General features: G+C 34.1%; 1 protein-coding gene across 2 annotated transcripts in view; it reads right to left on the minus strand.

Moving 5' to 3' along the window:
* Positions 1-2,570: 2,570 nt before the first annotated feature.
* The window catches only part of LOC145660537 (ATP-binding cassette sub-family B member 10, mitochondrial), a 54,905-nt gene continuing 44,703 nt past the window's right edge, over positions 2,571-12,772 (minus strand). Inside the window, exons 10-13 of one of the 2 annotated variants that reach the window (XM_081725728.1) lie at positions 12,721-12,755; positions 7,642-7,751; positions 4,944-5,090; positions 2,571-3,078 (exon numbers count right to left, since the gene is read on the minus strand). In XM_081725728.1, coding sequence (XP_081581854.1) covers positions 4,963-5,090; positions 7,642-7,751; positions 12,721-12,755 — 273 coding nt within the window. In that variant the 3' untranslated portion in view covers positions 2,571-3,078; positions 4,944-4,962. Of the gene's footprint in view, positions 3,079-4,699; positions 5,091-7,641; positions 7,752-12,720; positions 12,756-12,772 lie in introns of those variants that run through there. The other variant, XM_081725727.1, reaches the window with a different exon arrangement.

A 12,772-nucleotide genomic window follows, 5' to 3' on the forward strand; every position in this document is an offset into this window, starting at 1 on the left:
TTTACTACGTTTCACTGGAAATTGGATTTGTGGCTCGCTGTCCGACAAGGATGATGAAGTACATGGCTTGACACCTGTTTCACTATCACTTTCACTTAAGCACGTATCGTCATCATTGTACTCTTCATGTACATTCATCTTGCAGAAATGCTAATATTGCCTTTGCCACTTCTTTCTCACTCTGTGAAATTCCTTGGGTTCCTTTCTGACGAAATGTCAACTTCGGCAACTCTAGTAGATATAATGTAATGTTTGCTTTGTTTATCGTTGCCATTGCTCTGCTGTACATCAACACCACTTACACTATAGCACTATTGTACGTTACACATCGACTAGGCAGTTACTACGCTTCATAGCCTCATGCGGTGCTCACTTTTAGATATCTCCAGTCCCTCCCCCTGCTGCCATTAGCAGCTTAATATTGCGGTTGTAGGGCAGTCAATATGTGGGACGTTGAATGTCGTAATCATCGTTTGCGATCTCGCACTCAAGGGGTTCCTTGTAAGTTTTAAGTAATCACCACCTCTAACGGCTTACTTAATATATGTAGAGGTTAATGGTTTACATATGGCTATGCACAGTTCCATCCCTATGTTCATGCTGCATGTCTCTGTTTTATTAGTTTCTCCAGTTGCGTTTCTGTAGCAGTGTATGTTTCTGTCATTTATGTAAAAAAAAAAAAAAAAAAAAAAAAAAAAAAATCTGGCTTGTCTTGTTAATTTATGTATCTTTGAGCTGAACGTTATCTGATGTTCCCAGTTTACCTTACTTAGGTCTCACAATAACATATGTTAATTAGATTTCATAGAATAATTTCTGAAATAGGTTCCAACATTTTGATTTGTCTTGTATAAAGAATGTATTGATATGAATAATTATGTTAAGTTATACAACCATAAGTTGAAAAAAAAAAAAAAAATCTACAGAACCGTTACGAGCACTTCAGACAAACATGTACTCACAACACGGAACTTCAAAATGAACAAATCCCATATATGAAAATAGTATGCTTTGAAAAAGTAATTTCTTCTGTACGATAATAAGCAGTAGTAACAACATACACTTTAAAATAAAGCGTTCCAAGTTCCAAATTACAGACTGTTTTTCTTCTTTCACCACTCTTAAATTTTTGCTTGAACAGCACTTGCTTCTAAATGTAATTCAGCTCCTAATTAATCCTTTTTTTCTACATCTTTTTTCTCTCTTTCACATGCACACTTTATTATCTGTCAAAATACTCTTGGTACCTTTGTCTGGAAGAATTTACAGACTGTAGCAACCTCCTGATGATGGATATATTGGCTACACACCCACTACTGCTGATAGCACCATGCACAATGCTTTCAGACACCAAAGAGTGTTCTAGAAGATTTTCTACAAGTAGTGACTTGTTGATGGAGAAACTACTTTCAACGGGTGAATTGCCATGTGACATTATCAAGCAAATTTTGATAACTTCCAAGAGGCTACCAAACTTATCATCATTCTTTAGCATCTTGTAAAACTCATCTAATCCCACAGAATCATCGTGTGTTTTTGGACAATCATCGTGTGAACGTTTTGAACTAAACCTATAATTAATTTCCAAAACAAATTCGAATTCTGTTTTATCAATGTCTGTACACACGCTTTCCTTTAACACTTTTTCTGTAGCAAAACCAATACCTATCATTGCAGCAGAAAAAATGTTGCTCATTTGACACATCCAAGGACATCAGTCTCTGAGCAGTCAGCCTGCTGAAATATTTCTCATTTCGCGCATCGGGCCAACAAACTATGCAGCAAGTCCAAAAGTGTTGTGTGCAAGAAAGGTATTAGTGGCTTTGGAGACTGACATCTTCGAAGAAACACTTCACATTCTGATGAAATAACTTTGAAACCTGCCAACTTACTCTTCAATAGGATCTTTTTATCTGTTCCTTTAAAGCAGATTGCTACCGACAACTGGACAGTGTACAATCTTGTGTGAATTTCTGCACATTGTCATAAATTTTTACTGCTCTTTCCAATTACTTTGCATTCTCAAGCCATCTGATGAAGCAGAACTTCTTTGGGAAATCAGTAGATCCTGTAATGGCAGTGTACTCTGCCCGGTGAGCTGGGTTGTTATTTAAAAGGTAATACATGTCTCTACAAGTTTTGTCTAAATACCACTGTGATGCCTTTGGGCCATTCTTCATAGCATCATGCAACATGTAGTTCACATCTATCACTAGTGTCAATCAATGCATCGGGATTTTGTTTGCGTATTTCACTTTTCAGTATTTCTCTAAGTAGAGATTTATGTTTGGTACATCCATGGAAACCTGCAGTAAATTATTCAGTGGAAGACCTAGCCTCTGTATGAACTTTTCCAAGACGTCATCGGCTCTTGTCCATCCCAAAAACACACTATTCGGATACTGTGTGAAAACTTTTTGTTGATTCACATTCCAGAATCTTAGGACTACAGTAACCTGACCCCTTTGGACTACTTTATTGAGAGATTCGTTGAGAGTATGAGATAATCTGGAGCATGTTGAACTCTATCCATAACACGATCTTTGAAATATGGAGACAAGCTACGATTTATTATGTAAGAAGCCTTTATTTTCCAAAGTGTACATTTGGAAGCAATGGAATTGACAGAAAACTACATCTGGAAAGGTTTGGCTAATGTTCAAGTAAGCATTCAGGGGCAAAGCCCATATTATTTCGGCTTTCATAACATCTTCAGTTTATGAATATGAATATGAATACCGCGTTCTTTATTTTTGCAATTGATTCTACCTCCTCCACTTAATTCTGGATGCTGATTCCCAGAATTACACAGTTTTCTCTGATTCCTGACCATAGTCACCTGTAACTGATAATTATCCTTTTGTAGTAGAAGACACAAACACAGTGACAGCAGGTTGATGAGATGCCACTGCCCTACGATTCATGTTACTAAGCTTGAAAGACTTTACAAAATGCATATCCACTGTCTCCAGGTGCATGTCCTATTTAGGAAGAAAACTCAGGATAGTTTCTCATCTAGATATTGATTACTAAAGAACGTTAGTTATTAGCCATGATGCACACACATCCAACTTAAACCTGTAAACAGAGAAAGCGATCGATATAGCTGAAGTAATGTAAAGAATACACAAAAACATTTTACAACATTCCTAATCTTTCACAATAAAAATAAAGAAACAATCTCTAGGTTTTCTAGTTTTGAAAGAGAGTTTTGAAGAAGATATTCAGAGTATTCTGTTGCATTTTCTGACTTTCCCTGATTTTATACGCATTTTCTTTGGTTTTCTTCATTTTTCAGAAGGTGAACACCATGTTCTTGAAAATTGGACAAACAAGAGGTATTATAAAAAGGAAATTGCAGCTTATACAAAATATAACTTCGAGTGACCAAAACACTTTTATGTTATTTATTTATTTTTTTAAGAATTTGGATAATTAAAATAAAGAACATACAAAAAGTAATAATGCTTCTTAAATATACTAAACTGAAATAATTGCACTTTGTTTTCATTAGTACTTTACGCTCTCAATTTTATTCGGACTTAACTTTCGGATGCACCACAGAATATCTGACGAAAGGCAGTGTTCACAAAATATTGCACCCGAACATAGGTGTTTCTGTACAAGTGGTCTATTGTACACCAGCTATAAGAATAATTGGTATTATAAGTGTAGCAAGGAATATTTCAATAGTATAGTTCTCGTAATGTAATATACACATAAAATATCTCGTATGTGAAGTTTTTTTTTTTTTTTTATTTTTTTTTTTTTAACATTTCATTGGGCTAATGTTTTAATTGGGGTTGAGAGATAAGGAAACGCTTACGATAAATGTTAAATGTTAAAGAAAGGAAAATAGAGATTATATCTGTAAAATCTGGAAAATGAAAATTTATTTTTAAGATGATGAACGAAATGGTGGAATGAAGAAAGCGGAAGGAAACAGAAGAACCCCAAGAAAACCCACGCACATGGCGTTTGTTCACCACAAAGCTCATTTGGTGCGGGCTGGGATCGAACCAAGGATCTCATGCAAGAGGTGAACGCTCTACCACTGAGCCACCGCGGCTCACTACAATCAATGAATGTAGTAATTAAATGAGGATTGCCACAACAAAATAAAAGGAGCCTGTTATGAAGAAAAATACAAATTTGCCCTGAAAGTGGGTCAGAGTACGATTCGCTGAACATATACTACAATTTAAGTGGCTTACCTCTATACGAGACAAAATAAGAATACCCTCTGTATAAACTTTTCAAAACGAAAGTAGAGCAAACTATCATCTGCACCTCATCGTCATTATTATTCGACCTTATATTGAAATAATGAGGTCGATTTTACTTGCTAAAAACCGAGAAAGTGTAAGTAAGTGCTTAATATTTATACCTCACAGTAGAAATGACTTACGTTAGACTCTCGAGGTCGCCCATCTGATTGGGATTTTGTTCAGTGCCCCCCCTTAGTCGTACCAGGAAAATATCTGCCTTGTTGAATCTTAAGAAACCAACCATACATATTCGAAGCACTTTCTAATGTGAGATAAAGAAACGTGTTCACCTACCTACAAATTCCTGTCTCAAACAATAATAAATTTCATGAATATAAAATTTCTCGCAAATTTAAATTCCTTCCCCTAAATTTATCACTACAAGTTTTGTAATACTTTAGAAAGAAATATTTATAAATAAGAAACATAAGTGTAACAGAAAATACTTTTATTCAAATTAAATAACAACGTCTTACTTCTCAACAGTACCAAAAAAAAAAAAAAAAAAAAAAGTTCCTAGTAACAAACTTTGCACGCTTTAAGAAAAAACTGAGTACAAAGTTTTATATGACTGGTCACTTAGTAAAAACAACTTTTACACAAAATTACATATTTTCCCTAATAATCCACTATCGCTACATGTTCTGTTCTGTCATTATTATCACCATCACGTACTTAACGTTTACAATTGCTGTTACGTGTTATCTTGAATAACAGTCTGATGTTTCACTAATTTTTTGAAAACACCATCATCTAAGGCCATTAGTTCTTCATACGTTCCTTTCTCGGCTACGACACCTTTGTCCAATACCACTATCTGATCTGGAACGAAAAAGAGTAAGTTCTTTATCGTTAGAAGTATTTCGTCCTTACAAGGTATGAGGTATGTCAATTATTGACAGAAACAATGAAGAAAAAACTGATCCTTAGCTAAATTCATTCTTTTTAACGTAGAATTCTCTATTTAATATTATTTATCAGTTACCTTCCGTGCGAACTCAGGAACCAAACTTGCGTGCCGGGAGCTACTGAGTTCGTATCACCGACTGTGTTCCGCTTGTTCTTAAATAATTTGTAGGAAGAAAAATAACGTATATATTAGCTGAAATCTAATGGCATCTGTATAACTTAGTATTGAAAAAAAGAAGTTAATGAGATAGTTTAATATTCTTTGCTTTCTTAAAAAATGCACCAGATAAAAAACACATGATCGATAGTATGTAACAAGGAGGAATAGAAGTTTATGAAAGAAATGATTTATTCTGCCTATGGGAAAGACGAAAATGATACAGTTACAAAATGAAATAGTTCTTAATTTTAACGTTCCGTGTTTATGCGCGATTAAACTGAGACCAAAAGGAATTTATATAAGTAAATAAATAAATAAATAAGCAGGAACACTATATTCAACCATTAAAAAGCTCATTTTCCATTTCATCACCTTGCTTCAGAAAAGGACGCTCTTATCATTTAACAATGATAGTCTCTTAAATGTTAAATATAAATTACAATTAAAAATCATCCCACATAAATTTTGGTTTCATGTTGTCATACGTCAGATGTTCTACGATTCTAGTATACGACTGCCCAAATTTATTAAAGAAAATATCTACAAAACTTTCAGAACCAAATTATCATGATTTTATATAAATCTTTGCTTATAACTGAAACATTGCAATTTGAATTACAAGTATTCAATATATTCTTCAATAATTGACCTTAAAGAAATATATCATATTCCAATACTAAGTTTAATTTTAAACCTTTTTAACCTCTTTATAACTATACTTTACGGAGTATTTCTGATTATTTGTATGGCCCACGAAAACATCTAATATAGGCATGTATACTAGGGGTCCCAGATCTTACGTCTTTCCTGTAAATTTTACATTTTTCTGGCACCTTTTATGTTATACATTTTAATTTTTCTCGTAAAGGGATATCTTCCGTTCTTTTTAACAAATGAAAGAAATTATAATCTTGGGTATTTAAATGGTTTTATAAGTTAATGCGAAAACTATATTTTGTAATTAGAGGAACTGATTTCTCAAAACTCAACAACGCAACATCAATGTAACTTACTTGTAGTATTCAAGAAAAAATACAGCCAAAGTGAATTTGCATTTTTATTTCCTATTTAATCGGCACTTATGGTTTCAACATTTCAGCCTTCGCCTTAAGCGTCATCTCGGGAGCCAGAGGAGGAGGAGGTGGCAATTGCCCTCCCTCTCTTGAGTTTGAGACAAATATATTTTCATGAATAGTATAGTAATACACCAATAAAAAGTAAATTACGTATGTCGGTCAAGTCTTCTTCTGCCCCAAGCAAAACCTGAAATAACGCTACTACTTCGCCCGTCAACACCGTCTCGATTATATCGAAGTTTTGATCTATCGTGATATAATGAAGTCAGGAACAGAAGCTATTGTAAACTTATAATAGCAGAGCTCCAAGTGATTGTGAATTTCGACATGTCCTGCAGAGAATTTTGAACATATAAAAAAAAATTGTGAGACTAATTAAGAGATTCAATGTCTTCATTAGAATACAATTAAAATATATCAGAGATTTGTGTAATATACTTGGTTGGATGGATTTGAGTTTAGTGTCCCTTTCAACACCCAGATTATGTCAAACTGCATCTAGTATATATGTTTCTTATATGTAAATTCTGATGTAACTTCCTCCATGTTCACTCTGGAATTATTATTTTTCTGACCAGAGTATGCATTTCTTTATTAAAAATAAATTATTTCGTAACAGTTTCCATAACGTAACGTTATCTTCCTCAGACGTTAATATGAACATACATATTAACGTCTGAGGAAGATAACGTTACGTTATGAAAACTGTTACGAAATAATTTATTTTAATAAAGAAATGCATACTCTGGTCAGAAAAATAATAATTATGTAAATTCTGAATATCACAGATCTTACATATTTCTCGTAGAAATCGCAAACACTTCCTTTTTCCCTTAAAAAAAAAAAAAAAAAAAGTCAACTCTACTGTATATTAAGTAAGATTTCAAACACCCGTAGTGACGTGAAGAGCTGCAAATTTTTTATTACCCTCAATAGCATTACAAACTGCCAAATGAACAAGTTTTGAGTTCCGAAATTTACACTTTTTCTTAAATTTTCCGTCGATCACTTATAAGTTTTGACTCGTTTCTTCTATTCAAACATTTTTAAAACCGTTTCTTGAATTTTCATGTCAGTAATTGTATCCCTTGTTCTCTCTGAACTACTTAAATTGTTAGTAGTCTTGTCACAGATATATATATATATATATATATATATATATATATATATATTGACTGAAATGGCAATTAATGAGGATTACAGTAATAAAAAGAACAATCAAACCAACCTGCATTTTTGATAGTTGACAACCTGTGAGCTATCGTAAGCACAGTTCGACCTTTCATTATCTTCTCCAATGCTTCCTGAACAAGGTGTTCACTTTCTGCATCCAATGCACTGAAAATTTAAATAATAATTCAGTAATCGAATAAATTTCAAGTTAGATTAGCAATTTTTTTTAAAAAAAAGTCAACATTATCCGATTTACTTTTTTTTTTTAAATCTAAGTACAATAGTCAACGTCATCGTTTAATTATAACCACTTTAATATGCTTTAGAAATCACAGCCTTGGTAATAAAACAAGGTTAATACTACAAATAAGCTATCAAAAATACATTTTATGCCAATTTTCTTGTTTTCATTGTGCATGGAAAATCACACATAAAATACAGTATAAAATTACTATATAAAGTAATAGATACGTATTTCCAATATCAAAGAAATGGGAAACCATGGACAAAAAGGGGGAATTTTTTATGGACTCTACCTAGATTATCAAATAATCTTTTTTCAAGCTACAAATGATCAACATTAGAAACCGATCTATAGTTCTGATGGGTTTCAAGCAGCTAGAAACAGTATTAAGGGTTTTTCAAAATGAAATTGGGGGCAATATTTAGATTGAAGAAAGTACATAAACAAATGAATAGGAAAGTTGCAACGGTCTCTTTCCCGTAGGTCATCAATTTCACACGAACTCTGCTAAAGACAGTAAGGAGGATTACACGAACATACATTTATGAATGAAAGGACTTGCATTGGTAAATATTAACAATATCTAAATACAGGGTGTCCGGAAATTTGCACAACCCAAACTTTGGAGCATCAGAATCTTTGAACCAAAAGTGTGAATAAAATTAAACTGTCACTCAAGAAAGGCCTATCTATGTAGATATTTTTGAGATATAAACCCTGCTAAGGCCTATCTATGTAGATAATTTTGAGATATATACCCTGGGAAGGCCGTCTGTGTAGATATTTTTGAGATACAAACCGTGTGGAGAGGAATCGACATTCATCCTCACTAGACGAAAGTTTTAAGAAACGTGAAAATTACAAATTGAAGACAGATGTGGCATTGTTCATGGACAAATGGAAAAGTTAAATTGGTAAACTGGGTGGGAATGTATCATGGTGAAACAAAAATGACACATTGACACTAAATACAAACACCTCACGGCCGTGATAATTGAGTGCCATAAAAATATACCTATTTTCCAGCATTATGGTCTAATATGGTAACACTGACGGTACTAGATAGTGTGAAACCATGTGGCTGGTCACCAACTATTCTACGAACAGACTATTATAAATAAACAAAACACCTGCAAATCACCGAGGAAGTCATTGCCAGATGCAGATACATTATAACATTTCCTTAGTGCTTTGCGAATTTTATGCTTGTTTCTAACAATTTATTAGTAAAATAGTTAGTGGCCGGCAGGGCCGTAACTTGTGGAAGGGAGCAGGAGGGGCAACTGCCCCCTCCCCAGGGACTCGAGGGGGGCCCATTTTCAAGATAAAATTTTCTTATTCCATATACGATACGAACATGAAATTGTAAATAAAGCATCAAACAGGTTCACTACATTACATAAACAAAATAAAACACAAAGAGTAAATAAAAGAAAATGAGTAGTGGGTCCATTTCAGTAAAAAATGTCTACTATTTGGGGCCCTAAAAATTATATTTATTCGTATGGCTTTGAGATTTGTCAATATTGTCCCCTTAATTAATTTGTAATGTATGAAACGGGCCCAGAGGCGTAACTACCGGCCCCGCAGACCTTGCCATGCAGGAGGGCCCATAGCGAGTAAGGAAAAGATGGAAAGAGGGGACCCAAAAATTAGAAAAATAACTTTTCTGGGAGGCTCAAATACGTGTATTAATGCTTGTCCCCCCCCCCCCCCTCCAGAAAAAAATCTAAGTTACGGCGCTGGTGGCCAGCAATATATATTGACACCGTCTGATACTACAGTGTTCCCACATTACACTATAATGCCGGAAAACAGTGTATTTTACGACATTTCATTATCACGGCAGTGAGGTGTTTGTATTTGGTGTCAATGTGTCGTTGTTGTTTCAGAACGACACATTCTTACCCAGTCTACCAAGTAACATTCCCATTTGTCCATAAACAATGACACACCTGTCTCCAATTCATGTTTCTTTTTAACTTCTCATTAAGAAAAATAAATAAATAAAAAAAAAAAAAACTTCTGTTCTGTATGTCTCTAGCATTAACGAGGACAAAAGTCGAACCATTTCCCCATAGTTCATATCTCAAATATATCTACATAGACAAGCCTTCCCTGGGTGGCAGTTTCACTTCATTCGCACTTACGGTTCAAAAGTTCTGATGCACTAAAATTTGAGTTGCGCGACTTTCCACACACACTATATTTTCGACTTGATGTTTATGCAATCCATAACTTTTAATTGCTTTGGAGATTGCATATTAGCGTTACACGAAATGTACAATTATGAATGAATGGGATATGGATAGCCACCGTTACCCGTGAAGATGTTAAAGGATTGGGTGAAGATGTTAAAGGATTGACTTACCGGACTAGGGTCAGATAATCGCTAAAGCTATCTAATTTAAAAACAGAATTCAAAAATTTACTTTCCTTGAAGAGTTATAGTGTGAAGTAACGGACGGATCTTACATTGCAATCTTGTAAGGCCCACTAGTGTAATCCTAGAAAAGCAGAAATATCTCAGATAGGTGATCCATGTCACTCCGTAAGAGAAAAAGATGCTGGATACATTAACAGTTCTAGGTTGCGAAGTGTGTGGTAGACTGTTAGCAAGACCAAGATAATGGAAGGACAATGTAAAGCACAATTTTAAAGGGAGGTGGGCAAACACCAATCATGACTGGGATGCCTTTACATAGGGCAGGATCCAACAGAGAGGTTCTATTTCTGCATCGATTATCCTCCAGGATATTCATTCTATAAACTCAGATGGATTCTGATAGTGGATGTATTTACAGGTAAACATGAAAATTCATTACATCTTTGAGGCGTGTAAACCTTTATTGCATATAATATATAACAATGTGCATTTTTTTCCCACTTGAAGCACATTATCGGCTAGTGGTATAGGAGCTGGCCGAAAAAGCAACCGAGTAGGGATCGGCAGTTAATGAAAATTAACGTTCTTTAATTTTTCCATTCTGTTGGTACTTAACCATACAATGACTTGACTAACATTATGTTTGGTAATACACATACTGTAATTCAATTCGAAAGAACATGAATAGAAACTAGGCTGACGGTCAACTACGGTATCATCTGTCGATGCTTCTCTACCGCATTCTGTCTCAAGAGGACGAAGAAAAAAGCACAATATAATGAAAATATAATTACTGCTACCAGATAAACCTGTATTTCAATTAAATTCGAAATCCTAACCTCAAATTTTTGTTCTACAGTCTTTGTACACTGAAGTCGGTGACTTTTTTCTTTGTAAACTCAATATTTATAGTAAAAATGAAAATTTTAGTTTAACAACTCAGAATTATACCATGTTCGGTACGATATGGATGATACTGGAAATTAATCACACACAATTGCACTGAATATACTGAAAGCAAATGAGACAATCCCGCAAAAATACACGCACAATGCTATCCATCATTATCATAGCCTGGAATTAAACGAGATAATTCGAAACCAAGGATAATACTTTTACGATTCATCGCATCTTCCTAAATAGGGTGGATCGAAAATAACACTTCCATTTTTTTCTCAAAAAAATTGAAAATCATTTAGCGGGGAAAAGTTAGGTACAGATGTATGTAGTAAACGAGCAAAATTTGGTTAAAATTTGACAATATTTTGAAGTACCACTGGCGCAATTTTTCGGGACCTATCCAAAACAAAAAATTTTTTCACTTGCCAAGGACATTTCTCTCATGTTTTTGTTAAAGGAAAGGTTATAGCCATAAGCAATACACTAAAGTTTTTCTTTTCTAGTCCTAACCATTTGATTAAATAAAATTTTCAAAAATATTACTATCTTAACTCTTGATTTTCGTAAAAACCGTTTTAAAGCGAAAATATTGGGAAGTCATCCCTTTGGAAACATTACTTCCGATATCAGCAAAATCAGCAAAATTAAGCTGAATGTTGGCTGTTCATTTAGGGGAGTTATGACAGTATATATACACCAACTGTGTTCCATTGTAAATAATGATACGAAAAACCGAAAGTAGTTGGAAATATCTAAACTGGTCTTCAATCTAAACTGGTGGAAGTTTCCCAATTTACAGGCTCTTCCTTTGGGCTTTCACCATACTAACAATAGAGAGTTATTGGGTAACGGATTGGAAGTGTTTTAGGTTCCCTCACTTAACATTGTGCATGCTCCCCGTGTTATTTTTTTTGTGTGTGTGTCCTTACGTTCCGTTCCAACAATCTGTTGAACTGGAAATTTTGCTTTTTAATTTAACTTGGGCGTTTTACCAGTGTTGAACTCAAATGGCTGGTATGATTGGAAAAATCCACTATTTTAGATTGAAAATCACCTATTTCCAGTAACTTATCTGTTTTTATATTTCTCCTTATCTTTACACCTGATGAAGCTGTACTATGGCCCCGAGGTTTGATATACCCGATATAAATACACACCGAATACTTCTGAATCCATGGTGACACCAGGGTTATAATAATATATATTTACAGCACATACTTGCTGTACTTTCAGAACTTATTATAAAACTACACTAAAAATCAAATCACATACAGACGTCCGTTAGTTTTTCTCATTGCAAGGATTCACTGAATCTGCATTCAACGTAAAGTCATGGGCGAGAAAGGTGATTTTGTTCAGCAAATAAAAGCTCCATATGACATTACGAAAGTAAAATGACCTCATAGTTTTGGTCACGAAATTCGGCAAAAAAACTTGTTTTAGATTCAGAAATATAGAGTAATCTGCTAATTTCGAACTGTCTACAAACGATACAAATCACAAATAAATGAAAAATATCCTGAAAATTATAATTTTCTCGAGTTTCTTTAACACTTTCACTAATTGATAAAAAATGTCAGAAAACTATCCTCTAATATACCAACCTAGTAGCTTCATCCAGCAACAGGATTTTTGGATTCTGCAAGTAAACAAAAG

This window comes from Thermobia domestica, chromosome 9, assembly GCF_964235325.1.
Source record: "Thermobia domestica chromosome 9, izTheDome1.hap1.1, whole genome shotgun sequence".
NCBI classification, from domain to species: Eukaryota; Metazoa; Arthropoda; class Insecta; order Zygentoma; family Lepismatidae; genus Thermobia; species Thermobia domestica.